Source organism: Brachyhypopomus gauderio, chromosome 7, assembly GCF_052324685.1.
Source record: "Brachyhypopomus gauderio isolate BG-103 chromosome 7, BGAUD_0.2, whole genome shotgun sequence".
Taxonomy (NCBI): Eukaryota; Metazoa; Chordata; class Actinopteri; order Gymnotiformes; family Hypopomidae; genus Brachyhypopomus; species Brachyhypopomus gauderio.
The window spans coordinates 14,954,832-14,977,692 of NC_135217.1; the positions used below are offsets into that span (position 1 = coordinate 14,954,832).

At 43.3% G+C, this 22,861-nt stretch overlaps 3 protein-coding genes across 5 annotated transcripts in view; 2 read left to right on the plus strand and 1 right to left on the minus strand.

Moving 5' to 3' along the window:
* Window positions 1-42: 42 nt before the first annotated feature.
* ssna1 (Sjogren syndrome nuclear autoantigen 1) lies at window positions 43-4,804 on the minus strand. Its single transcript, XM_077012041.1, has 3 exons — window positions 4,582-4,804; window positions 2,641-2,840; window positions 43-360 (listed from the first exon to the last, which is right to left on the minus strand). The coding sequence occupies exons 1-3, from the start codon at window positions 4,631-4,633 to the stop codon at window positions 265-267; spliced, it is 348 nt and encodes a 115-aa protein (XP_076868156.1). The 5' UTR covers window positions 4,634-4,804; the 3' UTR covers window positions 43-264.
* Window positions 4,805-4,807: 3 nt separating this feature from the next.
* anapc2 (anaphase promoting complex subunit 2) lies at window positions 4,808-11,444 on the plus strand. Of its 2 annotated transcripts, XM_077012039.1 has the most exons (15): window positions 4,808-5,122; window positions 5,264-5,519; window positions 5,754-6,066; window positions 6,374-6,506; window positions 6,686-6,872; window positions 7,100-7,219; window positions 7,307-7,424; window positions 7,601-7,779; window positions 7,879-8,020; window positions 8,218-8,293; window positions 8,738-8,941; window positions 9,149-9,281; window positions 9,406-9,647; window positions 10,197-10,401; window positions 11,319-11,444. In XM_077012039.1, exons 1-15 carry the CDS (start codon window positions 5,054-5,056, stop codon window positions 11,354-11,356), a joined length of 2,415 nt encoding a protein of 804 aa, XP_076868154.1. In that variant the 5' UTR covers window positions 4,808-5,053; the 3' UTR covers window positions 11,357-11,444. The 2 variants fall into 2 exon arrangements, with proteins under 2 accessions (XP_076868154.1, XP_076868155.1); XM_077012040.1 differs by lacking the exon at window positions 11,319-11,444 and having other exon boundaries at window positions 10,197-10,456.
* The window catches only part of npr2 (natriuretic peptide receptor 2), a 47,316-nt gene continuing 35,464 nt past the window's right edge, over window positions 11,010-22,861 (plus strand). For both annotated transcript variants that reach the window (XM_077012031.1, XM_077012033.1), the window contains exon 1: window positions 11,010-11,944. In XM_077012031.1, coding sequence (XP_076868146.1) covers window positions 11,254-11,944 — 691 coding nt within the window. In that variant the 5' untranslated portion in view covers window positions 11,010-11,253. The remainder of the gene's footprint in view (window positions 11,945-22,861) is intronic.

The window sequence follows — 22,861 nt, forward strand, 5'->3', positions numbered from 1 at the left end:
GAACACAGTTTTGATGTTTAAGGCTAACCAAATACAATGAAATGACGTTACAAGATATAAACTTTATTAAAACTTTTCATTTTTTAAATATAATTTACCAAAGTCAGCATTTAACGCACAGTCAAAATATTGTATCTTTCCATATTGAACAATAATTATCAAATGCAATAATAATAATATTGCATTTGAACAGTAAAATAAAATCAACAAAAGGCAAGACATGGAAATAGATAATAAGACCTGGAGGTGGGCACAGATTATGGGTCAATGATCTTTGCTACTCCTAGGTTCAGTGGCTTTAGTAAGGTTCCCTGTTTCTTTCTTCAGAACATTCAACAGTGTCTGAGAACTTTCCAGAATCTGTAAAAGGCAAAAAAGATTTCCACACTCAATACAGAAAAACAAGCATCTGGAGATTGACATTAGCCATTTTATCACAAGTTTCTCAAATGTATCCCCTTAAAATGGCACCAACATCTTATACATCATGTAACTGCAGTATGTCAGCAGAATAATATTTCTACCTTAGTGTTAAACTAAGCAGTGAAATGAACAAAACAAAGACCTTTCTGACTTAACATGCTTCATGCCATCATGGTTGGTGCAAGGCATGTCTGTTATAGCATCTCCCTTGCAACCTGGACATTTCACACACAACCCTGTTAGGTATTTAAAGAGATACAGATAATGCACACTTAGATAATGAAATTTACCATGATAATGCAACATGGCACACATCACAAACTGTTCCAGGAACATGACAACAAATCTTTATTGCTTCAGTGGCCTGTACAATCCCCAAACCTCAAGTCCCATCATCTTTTGGATAAAGTGGATAAGAGCCATTTGCAGCAAAACTGTACAGCAGGTTCATTACAGTGTCAATGTTTTATGGTTAATCACAGTGTATCATCAGATATAGAGAAAAAAGCAAACAAAAACACACTCCACCATTTTGTTTTTAATAATACCTTACAACCTCTAAGCACAAACCTCTAAACACAAGTTCCTTTTGAAGGTTCTTGATATTCACTGAATCTCCAATAGCCTCAAAATATTTGAACTGATGATTCCTTGTGTCAAAATTTCAAAAATGTTTCAAAATGGAAGGGTCTGTGAACAAGCTGTTGACTGACAGATTGGAGCTTTCCACTGTAGGGCACAGATCTTCTGTCCCATTGCAGACACTATGTCAGTTTTTGAGGAGAACTGACCTACACAAAGTCATTGCTGAAATGGAGAACATATTCTATATACCAAAACTGCATATGAGAAGGAGGAGTTTGTTAAGGTTTTTTGCCAAAAGAAACAGAAGATCTCTGTAAATTCTTTGTTCTGAGCTACGTGTTTAAAAAGCTGTTTTTGGCCAGTAAATGATGTCTGTAAATTTGGTCCACACCTTGCAAACATTTACTTCATTTAGGTATAGCCAATGTACATAGCATGAAAATGGTATTCTTTTTCAAGTTCTTATAATTCTGGCTTTAATAATCTGACTAAAGACCTAGTCAACCATTACATGTCACTACCCCACAGTCTAGAACAAGGGCTGTGCATTAATTAATAAATAATCATTATATATACTTGCAACATTTGACGTGATCCATCTTTCACATGCAAGATGAGTCTTATGAGCACGTTGCGTTTTCTGGTTTGCTAAGAACACAAAATGATTCCAGTCTGCATGGCCCTCCTAATATTTGAAACAAAATGGGAGGGGCTAGTGACTGACATTATTTTTGCAAAAAACTAAAAATAGGAAACGGGTCGATTTTGAAGTCTAATCTTTGAGATCACTATCCTTTGAAATACTCCAAGATAGATGGTAAAATTTCCCAGTCCCTGAGAGGATACCATTCTTTTCATAGTTACAAATAGCAGTCATTTCTCAATCTTTGAGAGGATATATGACTTCAATTATCAAGTCTTCTCTCTGAGAGTATACCAGTCTTCTCTCAATCCACAAGAGGATACCAGTGTTCTATCTGTTACAAACAGCTAGATAAACGGTCACATCTCAGTCCCTGCATGGTTATCAGACTTCTCTCAGTCTCTGACAGGCATTCAAACTCCTACTTTGTAGCCAACCAATTTGCAGAAACTGTAAAAAGGCAGTTACCGCATTCCTGCCTGGCGTCTTGAAGAATCCATGCCCTGATTAATTCATACTGCTCTGAAGACCAATGGTAGTGCAACACTACAAGATGGGCGTAAATAATAAACTGACAACTCTGTATATCCAGCTTTATGCCAAAACACTTTATTCAGTTGATGACTTTAAAAGCAGTTTACGACTGCTTTAATGCTGCTGAAAGTGGATTTGAAGCATATTAGTGCCTCTATTCTACCAACGTTCTATCTCTGAAGAGTTGGTTTTAACTAGCCACAAGTGGGAGTGTGTGTCCATGTGGGCTTCATTACTAAATTAGCTTCTAAACTGCTAAAATTCTGTTTCAAATCAGGTGACAGATATAGCAGAAAACATGCAAAACAAGCATGGCATTTCCTTAACATTTCTTCCATGTAGGAACCAAATTAAAGAAAACTTGTCCTTCACATTGTAATAATTATTTTATGATAAACTATAACAAAATTAATAGATGAGCAGATTAAGAACTCCTTAAACCAGAAGATCCTGACCTTCATATAGGCAGCCTCGGTCTCCGCAATAGTGCGGTCGAACTCTGCGCAGGCGGTGAGGCGGCGGGCCAAGCTCTCGTTCACACGGCTTAGCTTCTCCGTCAGTATGCGGATGTCGTGCTGAAGACGAGCCTTCTCCTCTTCCTCCTGCTTTATCTGCTTACTGAGCTCATCCCTCTTGAAGCAAAGCTCCTCTATACCTAAGCAGAGGCAATATTTGGAAAAGCCATGTAGTGCGCTGTTTTAGGTAGCTTGACATAACGCTAACGCGAGATATAGTAAGTATATATACAAGTTCTGTCGCTTATCCATGTTGTGGAAAAAAAAGCTTATAACCTTTTTTTTTTTTTTTAAATGCGGCGGCTGTGATGTAATTCAACTGAAGATTCATCTGAGAAATCCACCTTCTGCCACTTTTCCAGCGTCCATCCGTTTAGCAGGCTGTGGGCCTTGGCAAATGCCACATGGTTTTTTACCTGCCTTTTGTTTAGTGCTGGCTTCTGGGCACTGATTCGACCATGGAGGCCATTTCGAGACAGAATACTACAAACTGTTCTAGTTGACACAGGAACTTGAGGTGACCAGGCCTGGTGGAGCTCTGCTGCAGTGGAAGAGGGACTGGCTTTGGATTTTCTAACCAACAAACGTTCCTCCCGAGCATTTGTCTTGTGTGGTCTGCCGGACCTGGGCTTGTCAAAAACATCTCCAGTCTCTTCAAATCTCTGCGAGACATATAACACTGCTATTCCTGATGACTTCATCAATAAATTGTATGAATCATTGTCGAACTGCATGGATGCGGTCCTTCAACCTCATGGAAATCACACAAATTATTAAATATAAAGCAAATTTATTTTTGAACATTAAATCTCATTTGGGAGGGTTTCAGCTTTCATACGAGTCATTTCTAAAACCAATCGATGAATTTAAAGTCAGGATATAAGCTTTTGTTTCCACAACATGGATAAGCGACAGAACTTATGCCAGGGACTGTACAGCATGTATACTTGTACACAATTAAACTCCTCAGACTGCTTCACACTCAAAATGTTGCCTAATCTGCAAAAGAGCATGAATCAATAAGAAGCAGATTTAGTCATTTGTTTCTTTTTAATATTTTTGTTTTTTCTCCATCGTTCTGCCCACAGACATTTAATAAACAGTAGCAATAAAGTGCACATGAGGCAGTCCGTTTGTTATTACAGCAAGGCGCTTTACATTCATTCATGTAATGAAAAGTGGGAGGAATGTGTGTATGTGCAAACTGAACCTTACTCAGCAAACATTTTGCTGAATCATGTAGAAAGGATAAATTAAAGGAGGTACATGTGTTTGTAATGGGCTAAATAAAGAACGAAAAATGCCACGCGTGCAACATTCACCACATGAATTACAAACTGAAGAACACATCCCTTGAGCTGTATTCTTCAAACTTAAGTGTAGCTAGGATATGTAGCTAGGTCTAATTGATGTAACGAATACGGCACGTTTGCAATGAACAGTGTCAAAGTGCCTGACTATAGGAGCTAACATAGCCACACTATTAAGAGCAGTAATGTATAATAATAGAATAATAGTGACTTCAAGTCATTCTTTGCTCAAATTATTTCCAAGAGTTATTTTTGTTACTGGGAATACATTCTCAGTATTATAGTTGAGGTAAATCGACAACAGAATACTACAAAAACAGCATCGCTGATTGTTTCAGCCCACTTATAATAGCAAACTTCCGCTAGCTTGACTGGGGTCCATCAGCTGGGATAACGACATCACTTGGTAACTTCGTTTACTTACCCAGTTAGTAACCTAGCTAGTCAGCCTAGCAAAACAAATGACCGCGAACTCTTAGAAAACGTGCTGTAGTTACTTCCCTTCGAATATACGTGGATTAAGTTAGCGTTAGTTAACCTAGCAGGCTAGCGATGAGTATTATCTACTTACACTTCACCAGTTCGTTGTTGTAGGTTTGTAGTGCGGCTCCTTGTTGGGTCATACTGATTAGTTAGTTAGACTAGAACTGCCTGGTCCAATTTATGCAACTTTCTAAGCAATTATGTACCATACAATTAGTGTAACTGAAGGAGCTTCAACCTACATAGAGCTCATTTGTAGGCGCTAGAATCGTTCACAGCTAGCACGTTAAAAGTCTTCCTCCTGTTTCCCGGACAACGAGCACTTCCACAGTACTTTTAGCAACTTCCGGTAATAGCAACGTCATCAACACGGGACAGACCGTTGAAGAAGAGCGCGATACTCAGGACAAATATCATTGCTGTAAAATTGTACAGACGTTCTATGTCGTACATGATCAAGTGATCTGTTAAAATGGGAATACGATAGTGTCCCTGAAAATGTTGCCTTCAAAACTAGCTTTATATTCGTAGACTGGTAATAGTATAACTGACTCAGCGGAATGAACGACAGTCCGATTTTAATGCCTAAGGGGCTGTCCGCTGCCTGGGACTCTGTAACTGCTGCACTGGTGAGTTGCAGATTCATTGAGATATAAAATATAAGCATAAGCATGCTGGCAACACTTCTTACATATAAATAATCTGTAGCACATATATTATTTCTCGCTATGTGGTAACTCACCTTTGCGTTACCAACAATTTATGTGCAGGTATCTCCGGTAATACCTTCTTCAATTGCGGATGAAACTATTTCTGACGCCATTGCCCTGCTGTGTGGGCAAGGACTCGGTCAGTATTTGGAGGGCTGGCTGCTGGAGACCCTGCAGCTTCGCCTGTCCTCTGATGTGGCTCCGGAGTTCTGGGCAGGGCTACAGCAGCCAGAGGGGGAGTCGGAGGAGAGGGACCGGGCACGGGCCCTAATAGAGGCGTTCAGGACCCTGCTGCTACGGCTCGAGCCTTTCCTGGGTAGGCTGCGTTCTCCAGTTTCTGTATGTGTCCTACTCTTTATTTGAATGGTAAGCATAAGGGTGGTTTTCAGTGAGATTATGATTATTCTTGTGACGGAGCAGCTTAGAAGTGCTGCAGAATGACAAATTTAGAGATTTAGTCATGGATATAGTTGCATGTCCTTGGTCAGTATTAATGTGTCTTGTTTTCTTCATAAGCCTTACCATTTCTTGTTCCTCCCTCTTCTTTCAGGTGGCCTTGAGCGGTTGGGCTCATGGCAGGATGAGGGTCGCAGCGGGCTGGCTGGGCCCGGGTCCCACAACCTGCGCGAAAGGGCCTTTTCTGTCATCCGGGCCATCCTCCTTTTCTCGCCACCGTCGGTTCTCCAGCAGTGCGTGCTGGAGTTCTACAGCCGCACATTCTCTGTGCACATGAGCCAGGTGGGGGAGGGTGCAGAGGGAGAGGAGGGCCCAATGGAGGGCCTTTGCTTGGGCTGTGGTACCCTACCCCACCTGTGCTGGTGCCAGGAGGCCCTGGAGCAGCTGCAAGAGCTCAGGCAAATCCTGTAAGCACAGGGCTGCATGCTTTTGTGATACAAGTTTCATTACATAGGTTTCATTATAAACACTGAGAGAGAAGAAATGTGATTATTTAAATATTTATTTATATGAGTATATATGAGGGAATAAGCAAGTATGCAGGAAAACTGATGTTATTAGGAGCAGACACAGCTGCTGGATCGTCTGTGTAAGGCATGCCTTCATCAGGTTTATGACCTCAGTGTGTTTAATGATGGGTTCTGTGCCTGTGAGTTACTGTGCAGCCATTGTATGTTTGTAACCGTGCCACTGGGGGCTGGTTGTGTGTTTCAGGTCCAGGCTACAGCAGTTGGAGCGGGTGAGCTCTGACGCGGTTACTAGCATCTTGCACAGGCTCATCGAGCAGAGGATGGAGCAGCGTTGCCGTGGAGAATACGAGAGCTCCTTCCTTACCGACTTCAATGACGTATGTTACTATTTGACCTCTTTGCTCTTACAGACCACGCAAACCGTCTGCTACTTGGATTGTGGTTTTAAAGCTACAAACGTTTACATAATTGGATTGTCAGCATTATAGCATTATTAATATATAGATTTGTAATGGCGACACATTTGTAATCCGACCATCCTTATCCTGGGCTGCAGTGGATGGAGCAGGTGCTTGGCTGGCTGAGCAGGGTGTTCTCCAGCGAGGTGGGAGAGGCTGGTGCTGAGCGGAAGCCCCACCACCCTGGCGGTGCCAACCTCCAACGCTGGCGATGCTACATGCACCAGTTCTTCTGCCGCATCTACGTGAAAATGAGGATCGAGGAGCTTTTCAGCATCATCCGAGGTGGAAGGCCTAATTGCAATACTGGAGGGCTGTTTTGTGACCAGTATCTGCTGTTAAGATTGCTGTACAATAAAACCTAATTGAACTGTACTAAAAAGGTCCTGTTGCACATGTAATGGTAAGGCAATTTAGATTTTTAAAATGGATATGCCTGTGCTCTTTCCAGCTGTGCTGTGCTTTGAAACTCCTAAATGTGTTCCAAATCATATCTTTTTCTGGCTATTTAGATTTCCCAGATTCAATTCCTGCCATTGAAGATCTGAAGTTTTGTTTGGAGCGGACCAATCAGAGGCAGCAGTTGCTTACCTCCCTTAAATCCGCTTTTGAGACACGTTTGCTGCACCCAGGTCAGAGGCAAAGCTGTGAACAGAACTCTATATGGCTTGTTTGTATGGACCATTAAGAAATATTACCCCCTCCCCCACCCTCTGTAGGAGTTCACACATCAGACATAATCACTGTATACATATCGGCTATTAAAGCTCTACGCGAACTGGACCCCTCCATGGTCATCTTGCAGGTGGCCTGCCAACCCATCCGCAAGTATCTTCGGTGAGGCCCACCACCATCTTTCTGTATCATACACTAATACTTTGTGTCCAAAATGAAAGCCAAGAAGGTGTACTGTGTTGTTAGCATTTTACTGGCTGAAATTGAGAAGATAGGTGGATAGATTAAAGTGGTTTTACTGTATTGGTTGAGTGTGGATTGGACTCTGGTGTGGGTAGGACCCGTGAGGACACAGTGCGCCAGATTGTGGGGAGTCTGACAGGTGATGCAGAGGGCTGCAGCGATCTGGCCAATGAGCTTTCTAGAGCTGATCCTGTTACTCTGGAAACGCAAGATAGTGAGGATGAGGGGAGTGATCCGGAAGAGTGGACTCCCGACCCCACTGACGCTCTTGCAGGTTAGAGACCAGCTAATGGATGCATATTTTGTTGTTGTGTTTGTTTTCTGCACTGGTGCTGTATGTATGCTTACAGCTCCACTCTTTCTCTCTGTGTAGATAAGACTGGCTCTAAGCGCCGTTCCTCAGATATTATTAGTCTCCTTGTGAGCATCTATGGCAGTAAAGAAATCTTCATTGACGAGTACAAGACTGTGCTAGCGGACAGACTCCTTCACCAACTTAACTACAACACAGCTAGGTGCTTTCACTTACTGCACGGACACACACTTCATGCATCGTTGATTTTTTATACATTTGCTACAGAGCTTACTCAGTGATAATCCGGTTATTGCATAAAGTGCAGTGAAGTTCTATGGATTGTATATGGATTGTATGCTGATAAATTAGTTTTTATTTCATGTGTGTATGTTTCTTTGTGTGGGCATGCATGCATAGGGAGATTCGAAATGTGGAATTACTGAAACTGAGGTTTGGAGAGTCCCACATGCAGTACTGTGAGGTTATGCTAAAGGTAGGCTTACCTCTGCAAACTGACAGGCTTGATGTCTCTTCTAATGTCTGTTCTGCAATCATCCCAAACCTCCAAGACTTCTGATACTGTGTAGCAGGTTTCACAAAATGCAGGATGGTTCATGATTTGATATATATTGAGAAACATTTGTTTTTCAAACACTTTTTCAAAAGTTAAATACAGGCAGATTTGTAATACTATAGAAGTCCCTTGGAATTTTTCCCTTTCTGTACAGTGCATCACACAGGTCATCCTCTTGAATATGTCTTTTACTAAAATTACAGTATATGAATGTGAATATTTAATTATTTTGCAAAATAGGTGGCTCATTGAATATTTCTTAGACCTAGTCCAGAACCCTATCTTTGTAACTAATACTTAAAACAACCTCTCTGTCTGTCTCCCTGTCTAATTTTATGTCTTTTTCTGTATCTCTCCCAATAGGATGTGGCGGACTCCCGTAGGATCAACACTAATATCCGTGAGGACGAGGCTCGTCTGTCTGCTGAAGAACAGCCTCCCATTCCTCTGTCAGCCATGATCCTGTCTTCAGAGTTCTGGCCTCAGCTCAAAGAGGAGAAGATGGAGTTGCCGGCTGTAGTCTCCAAAGCCATGGAGGCCTACACAGTCCGCTTTGAAAAGCTCAAGGTCTTTCTCTTGATAAACAGCTTCTGCCAACGCTAGCCTGAAAAATAATTCTAGCCATGTGCCCAACCCGTCCTCTCTCCCCGTTGGCTCGCAATGAATTCCAGCTGTCAAAGTACACTCTTTGATGATGTTTACACTGCACTGCCTAAAAAGAAATTGCCGTGGTCTGTCCTGAGTAGCTTTCTGTGTGTGTCCCTGAACTTGAAGGCCATGAGGACTCTGTGCTGGAAACCTCACCTCGGGTCAGTGAGTCTGGATGTGGAGCTGGAAGACCGCACCCTGACCAACCTCTCTGTGTCACCCATCCATGCTGCTATCATCCTGCACTTTCAGGACAAGGGTAAAGTGCCCTGGCCTTTCACTGCAATACTGTACTCACTTCCTCCTTTTGCTGTGTACATTTATTTTTTTCATTTGTACAGTGACAAAGTTTGTGTTTATCAGCATGAATTCCTCCCCTGCAGGCACGTGGACCCTGGAAGAGCTGAGTGGTGCTTTGGGGGTGTCGCAGGAGCTGGTGCGCAGGAAACTGGCCCTGTGGCAACAACAGGGCGTGCTGCAGGAGGAGACAAGCGGCCGCTACAGCGTGCTTGAGACAGCCTCGTCCCGGGAACGGCCAGACCGCAGTGTCATGCTGCTGGACAGTGACGAGGAGGGAGACTCCAACACTACCACCCAGTCCGAGCAGAGGGAGGAGAAGCTGCAGGTGGGGCAGAGCTGGACCCGCTGTCACCCCAATGGTCCATACTGAGTCATGGCTGTCCTGGAACATAATAATTATGCAAGGCCATTATTTGGCAGTGATTATGTGAACACCCCTGAGGCTTGAATACGGAACACTGCTGAGTTGGTAGTGCTGTTTTGAAATCTATTCTGAAAATCTATTCAAACATATTTATATGCTTCGACTGCAATTATTATTTTCAGCAGGCATTGTTGTAACAGTCTTAAACTGTTTACATAATTTGTCTGGCCTACAGTAACTACCAGAATTATCAAAAAATATTTTGTTTAATATAACAATGTTTTATGTCCAATACAAGTGCTAGCTGTCTTTGTTGCACTGGCATTATAATATTAATATTTTTATTAATATTTGTTCAATGCAATTGTCCGTACAGAAAATTATACTGATTACTCTTGCTGTCTTTATTGATTAAAAAAGATCATCTTGTGCAGGAGACAGCGTGAATATCGGCCGGGTGTTTCTGCTGGGTGCCTAACTGCTGTCCCCTGTCCCCCTGTCTGGGCTCAGTTGTTCTGGGCGTACATTCAGGCCATGCTGACCAACCTGGAGAGCATGACTCTGGAGAGGATCCACTCCATGCTGCGCATGTTTGTGGTCACAGGGCCCGGTGCCACAGAGATGGACGTCAATGAGCTCCAGGCCTTCCTGCAGAAGAAGGTCCGGGACCACCAGCTGATTGTCTCGACTGGAGTCTACAGACTGCCCAAGACCAGTCAGTAGAGGACAAGTGGTTTCAGATGTTTAGGGTTTTTTGTTTGTTTGTTTTAAATAATAAAATCTTAATTTGCTTATAATCAGCTTATATGTGTGTTACATGTGTTACAGTGTTACATCCAGTTGAATAAACAAGAAATAGTTTTTCTTGTTTCTCAGATTCTCAGAGTTGAATAACAAAGTGTTCTCACCTAACCTTAAGTAAATAAAAAAAAAACATTTGTGTTCACCTACACAAATGTTTAGCATAAACTGCACTGTACAACATATAATTTAGAATAATTAATTATTGTGGCAAACTTATCCTGTGTGGCATGAGTAGACCCAACATTTGTTCAAGAGTCTTGGACTCTTGACTACTGCCACACACTGGGTTTGCCACAATAATAAAAAAATAGTTTTACTGTGCAGTGATCAGAAAAGAAATTTACAGTACATTGCTGCATAGCTTACTTCAAAATTTCAGGTTTTTGCCTACTCTGCAAAGTACTGTTTTGCCTGACAGGCAGAGGGCGCTATTTACTTGCTCATTGCAGGGATTTGACATGACGTGTAGGGGGCTGTACTGAGGGTGTTGCACTGATTTCAAGTTGGTCATTTGGATGAATGTTATCACATAGAGTACGCTCATAGAGGCGACTCGGACCTTAAAATTCAATTAAACTTGGCAAAAGGAGCTTCTAAATAATTTCGAATAACAGTTCTGGAGTTAAACTACACACAAATGGATAATCCTCTCAACTTGTTTCTTTTGATGGAGAAAGGCATATGATTCGGTTTGAAGACGCAGAATCTCACCTGGGATTTGCTTATTGTCCAAACTAGGATTTTTTAAAATCTTGCATTCGTAATGGGATATAAAACGCAACTTGTACATTGTATTTTTTTAATATTTGGTTACTGTGTTATGACCAGGTGCAGAACAAATGCGGATAATATCACTGTGGCCGTGATGCTTCCAGACAATATAAAATATCCTTGGGCATCGCCAAGGGTCCTGCCTGCAATCCGCATGGCGAGAGAACATATCCTGAAAAGCGGACTTCTAGCAAGACACACCATAAACCTCCTGAACTTCAGTGTAGAGGATTCCACTGGGTCTTGCTCGGAAAATAAAGCACAGATCATTGCAGTGGATACTAAACTTTACCATAAACCAGATGCTTTCATTGGACCGGGGTGTGTATATGCTGTCGCCTCCGTAGGAAGATTTGCGTCCCATTGGAATCTGCCATTGATAACTGCTGGAGGACTAGCGTTTGGCTTTGATAATGTTGAAGAGTTCAGAACTATTGTTCGGACAGGTCCCACTACCACGAAACTCGGCGACTTTGTCAATTACCTTCACGCGCATTTTAACTGGACCAAGCGCGCCCTGATGTTATTTCACGATTTAAAGCAAGACGACAGACCCCACTTCTTTCTTTCCGAAGGCATTTTTCTAAACTTACTCGAAGAAAACATGACCGTAGAAGCCTTCCCATATGGAGAAGATTTAAATTATAAAGACATCGTCACATTCATGAAGGAGAACGGCAGAAGTAAGTCTGCCCTTGGCTTTTGAGCTAATTGTCATAAAAATGTGAATATGTTCTTACGGGATTATGATAATACGGGATATTGGATAAAAGTAACAATTTGTTAGATGCAAGCGTTCCCCTCACGAGTTTTAAGATTACGGCCTGTTTTTGTTTAATCGCTTCACCCACTGCCCACCAGTGCTCATCTTTGCTCAATTACTAAATAATTAAGCTACGTGAGACCACAATGATGCATTGTTCACTCACACTGAAATTATGCGAGAACTTTGGCGTATATGGTCGACTACCTGCGTTCCACTATTTTTTATTGTATTTTTGGTAACTGTCTCAGCAAACATTTTTAAATCCAAAATTTTCAGGATAATAGTTGACATAGGCTTCTCTGTTTCATCTTAAAATTAGGTACTTATCAGTAGTTGTAGTTTGCATTTAGTTCAGATGACGTTTCACTCGTCTTCTGCACTAGGTTCAGTTTAGCAACATTTATGGTAAATTCTATTAGAAAAAATAGGAGTAGCTAGCCTACGTGTTGCGGTTTGGCACGATGCGTAGGCCTAAAGTGTAGCTTTGGTTCACTTTAACTTTCATAGACTAACGTTCTGTTTGCCGCAGTAAAGAAGTCTTGTCACCTCTTGACCTTTCTTTGCTTTAAGTGCATAATTTCGTAATAACACAATTCTGGATGAAATTCAAACCTCAATGAGCCGCGCAAGGAAAAGCTTGCTACGTGACAAGACCGATTAGAAGGTTAAAGGTCTCTCCAAATGCATAATGAATACAAATATATTTTATACAAGTTAAAATATAGGCTATGTTATAGGTTATATGATGCAATGCCAGAATAGATATGCCAGAACTCCAGAATGCCAGAATACCAGTGCTAATTTGTTAACGTGTAGAATTCTTAGTAAACTGTACAAAATAACTTTGATGATATGCGAACGTAAATTGTTACCGGGGCGGTGTATATATACAACCGTCAGTGCAGATGGACATAGCCTGTCATTCATCCACTACTTTTTAATGTCATGCAATCTACCCACACTTCCTTCGCGATTGACCGGTCGATCGCGATCGACGTAATTGGCACCCCTGATTTAGAATAACTATGGAGGGCTTCAATAATTTATACAAATTCCATGCTATGGGCTTTAAATTGTTTCTCAGTAATTTGTAACAAGGAGTAAGTCACATTCTAATTAATTGTATTAAAAATGTACTTGAAGGTTGGATACAGGGAGCATAACATCTTAACATTAAAAAAACAGAACTCAGTATGAAACAGAAATTTTAAGGGCCAGATTATTAGGTCTTTCTAAAAAAATCTTCTGAATTCAAATATTTAAACAATAATGAACAACAGTAATAATAACTTGGTACACTACTCGTTATTTCTTTACAATAGTGGCAACTTTTACTTCCATATTTTTTGATGTTAGACATACTCTAGCCCTAAAACTACATTAATGTTTCTTTTCCAGTTTTTGCAGTAAATTATGCTTTTGAATACATTAGATAACATTAATAATCCAGTGATTGTACCATCATGTTATAATCCTGAAACATCTGGTGTATGTCTCACTACCATGGCAACACAAATCCAAGTCAAATGCAAGTTTCCCATTATACAAGCAGAGCGGCACTAGAATGCTTCTTCTTCTTCTTCTTCTTCTTCTTCTTCTTCTCTCTCTCTCTCTCTCTCTTTCTCTCCCTCTGTCTTTCTTTCTCTCTGCAATTCTGTATTCTGAGTGAGAAACATTCTTCCAGTTCTCTTAAATAGTTTTATCACACATTATTACCTCTGCAGTGTGGATTTTTTCATGTTTAATTTAATTATATTTTATATCACTTTATTAGGTGTGTAATGTTTAACCAAGCCCTATAGAAGCAGTTGTTAATTATGGTCATGTATGTGTATTCTCTCAATTTCCTCCCTGCACTGATGCTTAAAGATACATGAAATTAAACCTTCTCCAGAATAAATTTCTTGTACCTATGTAATAATATTTTTGTGGTTGAGTATTAGATTATAGTAATCAATAATAATAGATTATTATTAGAATAATAATAGAATAATAGAGAATAATAGAGTATTATTCTTCCACGTGACCACAGTGACATCTGACAGACTGAAATATTGCATAGCAAGGACAGAAAATAGCCCCAGTGAGAATACAGGCAGTTATAGCCTCAGTCATAAAGAGACACCAGGTCCGGACACAAATGCTAGGCATTGCTGTTAGACTTTGAGAAACGGATTTCATGGCAGTTGATATGCTGTGTCAGCAATGCAGCTATCTTCTGCTCTGGTGCTCTAGGTAGGGGCCGAATGGCCAGTCATGCCACAGCATTAGCAGCCCATGAAATGTTGCTTACTGTACCTTTAAGTCGCTATTTGGCAAAAGTCTTTAAATAGTCAAAACATAGAAGATTAGAGAGAGAAGTGATATAATCTCTACACGCAATTACCTGACAGTATTCAGTAAAGCGATTGGCTGCATTTTATAGCAGCCTATTGTTGCTTGATTGTTCTGTACATTTAACTAGGCCTGTTAAGGTGCATGAATGTTTTATCCTTCAATGGCTAATTGTTTACAGTTGTTCTAAGTTCACTGTATGATCACTACTTGTCTGTTTATCTTTGAGTAATTAATACTATTCTGTCTAGTAAGCATAAGCTAAAAATTATTACTAGCTTTTAGAATGGTTTCTTTATTAGCTGTGACCTTTTAGAGTACTAGTTTAAGATGTTTAGCACTTTGAGTGCAGAGTTGAATTACATTTTACATTTACGGCATTTGGCAGACGCCCTTATCCACAGCGACTTACATTTTTATCTCATTTTTATACAAGTGAGCAATTGAGGGTTAAGGGCCTTGCTCAGGGGCACCTCAGTCATAGCCTCAGGTCTGGGAATTTAACCCAGGACCCTCCGGTCACAAGACCAGTTCCCTAACCACCAGGCCATGACTTTACATTACATCATGTGAAACCACTGTGGGTCATTGAACAGTCATGCATTATTTGGCATACGTTGTGCGCAGAAACATTTCATCACCATCAGAAACTCTGCACATGCCCCATATGTCATTAGTGCAGTAGATGTATGTAGACCAGTGTGGGGTTAGTTCTGTAGTAGATGTAAGCACACCAGTGTAGGGTTAGTTCTGTAGTAGATGTACGTACACCAGTGTGGGGTTAGTTCTGTAGTAGATGTACATACACCAGTGTGGGGTTAGTTCTGTAGTAGATGTGCATGTACCAGTGTGTGGTTAGGTCTGTAGTAGATGTAAGCACACCAGTGTGGGGTTAGTTCTGTTGTAACCACCCTTCTCCACCTAGGAATGTTTGCTGTCTTAAAGGCCTTAGGGTCTGATTGAGTTGTGGTGTCTGTCGAGGCTTGTTCTGCTTCTTCGTCCTCAGCATTCCTCTCATTCTTGCGTGCTGATTGGAAGACTGAAGCCTGGTCTGACTCTAGAGCTAACCCTGGACGTGCTCATGTCTGCACAGCTGTTGGCTCTTCTCTGGTGCTTCACCTTTGGGAAAAGTGACTCGCTGCACTGGAAAAGGTTCCAAATTGTTATGGTAAATTTGTACTAGTCTGGGTCAGACCAAGATTTTGGCTGAAAATGCTCATGCTCAGGTTTAAAACTTCATGATGGAAGTTCTAAGTCTTTGTATCATATGTCTGTCCCGCAGTTCACCCATAAAAGCCCTAAAATCATTTGATGGGTGAGGGCACATTAATTACCAAATGTTAAACTAAATAAGTAAGTTTTCAACCTAGACATAAAGATTGAGACTGTGTCAGAGTCCCGGTCACATTCTGGAAGGTTATTCCATAGTTGGGGGGCCTTATAATAAAAGGCTCTTCCCCCTGCTTATTAATTGTTGGAACTAATAAGAGGCCAGCACCCTGTGATCTTACGGCGCATTTCCACTAGGGCCTGCTTGGCGCGGTACGGTTCGATACGGATCGAATCGCAACGGAACGGTACGGTCGCGTTGTGTTTCCATTACAATGGTGGACCAACACAATGTGGGTGGAGTCGCTGTTGGCGCGCGGGTTGTAGTGTCGTGACATCATTTGTATGCGACCACAACACCGGTCGATGCCCCTTAACACATACCATTATAGTATCTTATTTATCTTTATCTTTATTATTGTATGTGGTTGCTCTAATTATTGATAATAATTTGGTATTACTCAAACAGGCTGAACACACCCTGCATAAAAAGCATCAGTCATACAATCAAATGAAATCAAACTTTATTATGAAATATAGATATTTAAAGTACAACATATGTAAATAATATAGTTATAGTTTAAAAAGTGCAAAAAGCAAATTACCTAAAAATAACGTATAGCTTTATATGAAATAAATATTTATAGTACTACAAGCAACATTTTGTGTGCTTTTACTGCCGTCTGTCTCGCATGGTGTTCACAAGTTCGCCAAGCACCCCGAGGAAAGCCCGGTTGAAGGAAACACTTTCTGCCAACTACGCTCGCCTCGTCAGTGGAAGGGGAATCTTGAACGTAAAAAATAACAAATATTAAACACAAGCATTCCCGTGAAAGCAAAAACGATATAGCGTAACTGCACAAAATGTGTAGCACGTCATCGCTGCGCATGCTTTGTTTATGGCTACAGCTAACTAGCAAGGCTAAGAGCTAGCTATTGTACAGTAGTGACTGTGGTGGTAACATTAACTACAAACACAGCTCTAAATTCCTGCGTTTACAATAGATGCGTTCATATTACGTTCATATTACATCTTTTACGAGCCTAGTAGTAAAACTGTGAAATCACAATACACTCACCATTCTCTGTGGCCTCCAGCACCGACATTGCCCTGTCTGTCCAGCACGTTTTCTCTTCCATTACTGACTGGCCGGTGACCGTATATGGCATCCATTTGCTGGAACCATTTCCAATCTTTGCGGTTTGCTCCGCTGCGTCCGTTATGGTCCTTCACCGCCCGGTAATCGCGTTAAGCTTTTTTAGCTTGGACCTACCGGCACTGCTGAACGGACCGCTGGTAGCCATGAGTGGCCATTAGCGCGCAAACCTCGCTAAAAACCTTTACATTTCTAGTGGCCCCGTCCAGTTCGCCCTGGATTTTTTGATCGCTGATTATTAACAGAAAGGTTGGTACCTCTGCGTTTGACCAGGGAACAGACTTCGCTCCTTGGGTTTTAAAAATGGCTGAGGAGTCCATAGCATAGCGGAGGAGTCACTCTCCTGACGCAACCTGTGACGACACTCCCTGGCCAATCAGTGTCATGCTGTTCCTCCACGTCACAGAACTGTACCGCTTCGGAACGGTTAGAACCTCGAGCGAGTCGGTACGAAAATAGTACCCGAAGGGGCCGGCTAACTGGGAACTGGTACTAATGGAAACACTCACAAACCGTCGCGAATCGAACCGTACTGCGCCAAGCAGGCCCTAGTGGAAATGCGCCATAAGTGGACGTGGAGGTTCTAAGGAAAAAAATTGCTGGAGGTAATCAGGAGCAAGCCCATGTAGTGCTTTAGAAGTCAATAAAAGAATTTTAAAATCAATACGGAATTTAACTGGGAGCCAATGCAGGGCTGATAGGACCGGCCTGATATGATCGAATTTTCTAGTTCTAGTCAGAACTCTGGCTGCGGCATTTTGAACTATTTGAAGTTAATTTAGATTCCTATATGATCATCCTGACAGTAATGAGTTACAGTAGTCTAATCTGGAGTCAACAAACGCATGTACCAATTTTTCTGCATCAGGCTATGATAATGCATTTCTTAGCTTGGCAATGTTGCGAAGATGTAGAAAAGCTATCCTAGTAGTATTATCTATGTAATTATCAAATGATAGATGATGTCACGCTACGGTCCCCGAACCCTTCCTTTGGGGCGTGTGTTAACGTTGTCTGCGTCTATTCGTCTGCGTCTGTGTACCTCCGTGGGTGCGGGTGCGTCTTGTCATTATCCGTCTCACCTGTGGCTCGTCTCGTCATCACGTGGGGTTGGTGTGGTCTGTCTATTTAATGTGCGTTCGCGCAGTGTCTTGTGCTCGTCGTTGTCTATGTTCTGCACGTCGTGTTTGTGTGCTGAATGTTTCTCGTGCGCTATTGCGCAATCTTTATTCAAAATAAAACGTAACCGTGAGTCAACCAGCGGATCCGTGTCTCTTCCGTCTGCCGCCGGCCACCGTTACAGAACGACGAGCCGACCAGAGACACCATGCCAGGATACACCACCCGGCCAAAGAAGGGCAAGAAGCCCAGTAAGCGACGTCACGCCTCTTCCCCTGCACAGCACCGCGGAGCCCCCGTCACCCTCGAAGCGATGCAGCAGGACCCGTTATGTGCGGTTATGTTGCTTCGGGCTCGGGAAGCAGGACTGAGGAGTTGGCGGACTATTTTCGCAAGACCGCGATGCGGTTTTGGAAGGAGCGCCACCCCTCTTCCACCAGAGACCTCTCGCCCCTGAGGGTAGGCTCCCTCGAACTCTGCTCCACGGAGAAGACCCCTGAGAGCGAGTTCGAGGGGGAGGAATCAGAGGGCGAGGAGGAAGAGGAAGACCAGGCTCCCTCAGTTTGTTCCGCCCCCACCGTATACTACGGTGAGGGTGAAGAGGGAGAGGAGGAGGCCTACCCTCCGTCGTTGTGCGACGCCTCCACGGTGGACTACGGTGGAGAGGGAGAGGACTACCCGCCGTCGCTAGACGACGTGTCCACCGTCGACTACGGGGAAGAGGAGGAGGAGGAGTCCGAGGAAGAGGACTACATCCCTCCGCCCGTAGGTCCCTCTACCACCGTGGAGGAAGGCGAGGAGCAGGAGTACGACGAGGAGGAGTACCCTCCGTCGGAGTGCTCCGCATACCCCGAGGAAGAGGGCTTCTACACTGAGGATGAGGAGGAGAGCCCTCCCCCCTCGGAGCTGTCTGCCGGGACGGTAAAGGGGAGGTGGACTCCTGAGGCGGGCCCATCCTCCGATCGCTCCGAGGGAGAAGAGATGGACTACTCGCGGGGTGGCAGTCCGGAGCAGCCCATGAGCTGGAGCCGGGGCAGTGAGGCGATGGAGACAGAGGGAGAAGACCCCACTGCCGGCTCCAAGGGGCGGTCGAGAGGAGAAGGAGAGATGCCCTACGGCCCACCGAGGGGAGAGATCAGTCGCGCTGCACCTGGCGCGTCGGCCAACTGCGCTGCACCTGGCGCGTCGGCCAACCGCGCTGCACCTGGCGCGTCGGCCAACCGCGCTGCACATGGCGCGTCGGCCAACCGCGCTGCACATGGCGCGTCCGCCAGCCGCGCTGCGCCCGGTGGAGGGTTTGCAGCAAGGGCAGGAGGAGCACCGCCCACCGCAGCGCCTGCAGCTCCAGCAGCTCCCGGTCTCTCTCCCTTGATTGCCCTCCTTCTGGCGCGCAGCCTGGCGCCTGTGTCGTGTGTGTCTGTCCCTGTGTTCGTGAGTCTTCCCTTATGTGTGCCTAATCCGTTATTCCCTTTCGTGCCTCTATGTATTAATGTACCAGTTTGTGTGTTTGTGTCCGTCCCGTTAAACGTGTCTAACGTGTTTTCCCCGGTCTTCCCAGGGAGGGTGTTCTAGGCTGTTCGTGGCGGACTCTCCACCGAGGGCGGTCATCTCCCAGACGAAGGACTGGGCGCTTCGGATCCGCCCATCGACGTGGGTTCGGGGCGCTTGGTCCTGTTGGCACCCCGGGACGGGTAGTGCCCTTGGTGGGGGCGTCTGTCACGCTACGGTCCCCGAACCCTTCCTTTGGGGCGTGTGTTAACGTTGTCTGCGTCTATTCGTCTGCGTCTGTGTACCTCCGTGGGTGCGGGTGCGTCTTGTCATTATCCGTCTCACCTGTGGCTCGTCTCGTCATCACGTGGGGTTGGTGTGGTCTGTCTATTTAATGTGCGTTCGCGCAGTGTCTTGTGCTCGTCGTTGTCTATGTTCTGCACGTCGTGTTTGTGTGCTGAATGTTTCTCGTGCGCTATTGCGCAATCTTTATTAAAAATAAAACGTAACCGTGAGTCAACCAGCGGATCCGTGTCTCTTCCGTCTGCCGCCGGCCACCGTTACAGATGAAAGTCGAGTATAATGCTGAGATTTTTGGCAACTCAGCCAGGTGTAATGGGGTAGTCTGCTAGATTTAGCATTAGATCTGGTATTTTCTGTCTTGTGGCCTTTGGACCCAGAAGGAGAACTTCCATTGTGTGCCCATTAAGTTGGAGGAAGTTTTGCGACCTCCTAATGCGTCTAATGCAATTAGTACAATTTAATTATTTTCTCCAATTCTGATTGTGGGAGTGGATGAAAAGCTTCAAGCATTTCTCCTAATGTAAAATTTAGTTCAATATCGACCACACCAGATGACAGACCAGTTGGATTTCCTATGAAAGGTTTTATATTTTGTCTAATATTTTATTATCAAAGAAATCAATAAAGACATTACTAGTGAGGTTTCTTTTTTGTAAGTTTGGAAATAGTACTAAAAAGAAATCTAGGGTTGTTTTTATTATTCTCAATTAGTGAGGCTAAGTATGCTGAGCATGCTTTAGTGAGTGCCCTTTTGTAACACGGGGATAGAGGCGGCCGGAGGCGGAGGTTGTACGTTGTGTTCTTTATTATCCATAACTGACAAGCGAACCAAAACAACCAACAAAGGGCTCTAGCATAAACAAGGGCACCAGATTAGCAGGTCCTCAGTACACAACTGACGTAGAGCGATGAGCTCAGTGATGAGCAGCTCTCTCGTATGAATATGCAGCACTGGACAGCGCGACCTGTGGACTTAAAAAGGTGGAACACGAGATAAGTTACAGGTGTTAGTAGTGTGATGATTGGGACGTAGGGAGTGGCTTAGTGCTAGGGGGAGTGTGCAGTATGGGTGTGTGTTAGGGGTGTGACGAGATCTCCGTGTCTCGTGATCTCGCGAGACTCAACTCCGCGAGATTTCTCGTCGTGTTAAAAATCTGTCTGATGACGTCACAATGACGTGGGAAAATACAGGTATTACTATTGAAGATGCCCCGCCACTTTCAAATCGTTTGTTTGGCATCATTTCGGGAACCCGGTGGAAATGATAAATGGCAAGAGAGTGACTGATAAGACACTACATATGCAAACATTGTATGAAAATAATGCCGTACACCGCGACTAATACGAGCAGGATGCAGAGACATTTACAGCTGCACGCACCACAGCTCAGTACTCAAATCAACACATCTCACTTGAACAGAGGTAGCAGGGACAGAACGGCGCTTTGGCAAGTTGAGACAGTAAAGGATATCGGGAGCAGTGTGGGGATGCTAATATTCTTAAAAATGAACATGGTAGTGTAGTTGCAGCAAATTCAGTGACATACTTGGTCAGGCTCAGTTTGCACTATTTGCACTCTGTATTGACAGAACTTTTTGTTTTGTACATAATACAGTGAGTCCCCGCTTAACGATGGGTCTGGATAACAACGGATCGGAGTTACCACGACTTTTAATTTAATTTTGCGCGGTGCGCAGAGGAACAGTGGAGTGTTGTGTAGTGTAGTGGAGTGTTGTGTACGATAAGCCCATCTCGGTAACGTGATCGCTCTTTCTCACGCTGTACGCACGAGAACATTGTTAGTTTTTTCTATACTGTATTTACGATCAAAGCGTATCTAAATATAGGGTCACACTTAACGACGAAAACTGCTTTACAACGGACTTTTCAGTCTCTTACATAATGCATGTTAAGAGTTATAATAAAACATTTCAAAATGCATGTTTAAAGTTAAATAAAATTTAAATAAAAGTCTGTTGTCCAGTCACATAATTTGTAATTTTAGTGTTCTTAAAATCTCGTCTCGTCTCGAATCTCGTGAACCCAGTCTCATGTCTCGTCTCGCTGAGTGTCTCGTCACACCCCTAGTGTGTGTGTGTGTGTGTGTGTGTGTGGGTGCACGCGCCCTCTGGTGGCGGCCTGGCCTCCTCACCGTGACACCTTTTGTACTCAATAAGGCTGTCCTTCCAGGCACAGTGGAATACTTCCAGCTAGATCACCATTTCCGCTCTAATTTACGCGCTATTTGTTTTAAGTTTCGAGTTTGGCCGGTGTATCATGGGGCGAGCTTTTAATTTAGCCTTTTTATATTTGAGTGGAGCTACTATATCTAGAGGTGATATCTGCAGGTATTCTCTAAGCAGTCGGTTAGACTATCTAACTCCTCTGGGTCTAATGGCGAGTAGGCTAAAGCAGTTAAATCAGGGAGGGTTTCAATAAACTGTTGCTGTTGATGAATTTATCAAGAGCTTAATACAATGAGTCAAGCTTTGTTTCACTGTTTTGGTGGATATCTTATTAGAGATGGGACCGATCCGATACAATATCAATATCGGGACCGATATTGACGTAATTATTATTATATTAACGTATCGGATATCGGCCGGATGCAGCCGATCCACTTACGGATACATTTTCCAGTCCACAGCTTGAGCTGGACAATAAACGCGCCGTAACATTAACACAAAATGCACCAGTGATCCTGACTCCACAGTTTACCGTCAACCCCCAGCAGCTTCAGTCTGCAGCTGGCTGAAAAATGTCTGTGATAATGAACTAAAACAGTGATTCTCAACTGGTGGGTCGCAGACACGTTCTGGGTGGTTTGCGGACAGCTTGTAAAAAAATATAATAATAGGCTACTTCTCTAACTTTGTACTCGTCTTTTATCTTGAATAAAGACAGAGACACATGCCAGGGCTCCAGATTGCGACTAAAATAAATAAGTTGCGAGTAATATAATTATTTCACTCGCCAGTTGCGACAGGCGATACAACAGCATTATTTTTTTATGGGTGAGAATTTTTTGTCATTGTAAAAATATCCACCATTTTTTGAGTTTGTATGTTAAAAGTTAATCGATATGCTGTAGCTCCCACTCACAT

Coding starts and splice junctions, on each gene's coding strand:
- ssna1 (XM_077012041.1), bottom strand. CDS start 4,633: ATGACCCAACAAGGAGCCGCACTACAAACCTACAACAACGAACTGGTG. Junction 2,841..4,581: donor CAACAACGAACTGGTGAAGT/GTAAGTAGATAA, acceptor GCCTCTGCTTAG/GTATAGAGGAGCTTTGCTTC. Junction 361..2,640: donor CCGAGGCTGCCTATATGAAG/GTCAGGATCTTC, acceptor TGCCTTTTACAG/ATTCTGGAAAGTTCTCAGAC.
- anapc2 (XM_077012039.1), top strand. CDS start 5,054: ATGAACGACAGTCCGATTTTAATGCCTAAGGGGCTGTCCGCTGCCTGG. Junction 7,220..7,306: donor GACACGTTTGCTGCACCCAG/GTCAGAGGCAAA, acceptor CACCCTCTGTAG/GAGTTCACACATCAGACATA. Junction 8,294..8,737: donor ACTGTGAGGTTATGCTAAAG/GTAGGCTTACCT, acceptor CTCTCCCAATAG/GATGTGGCGGACTCCCGTAG.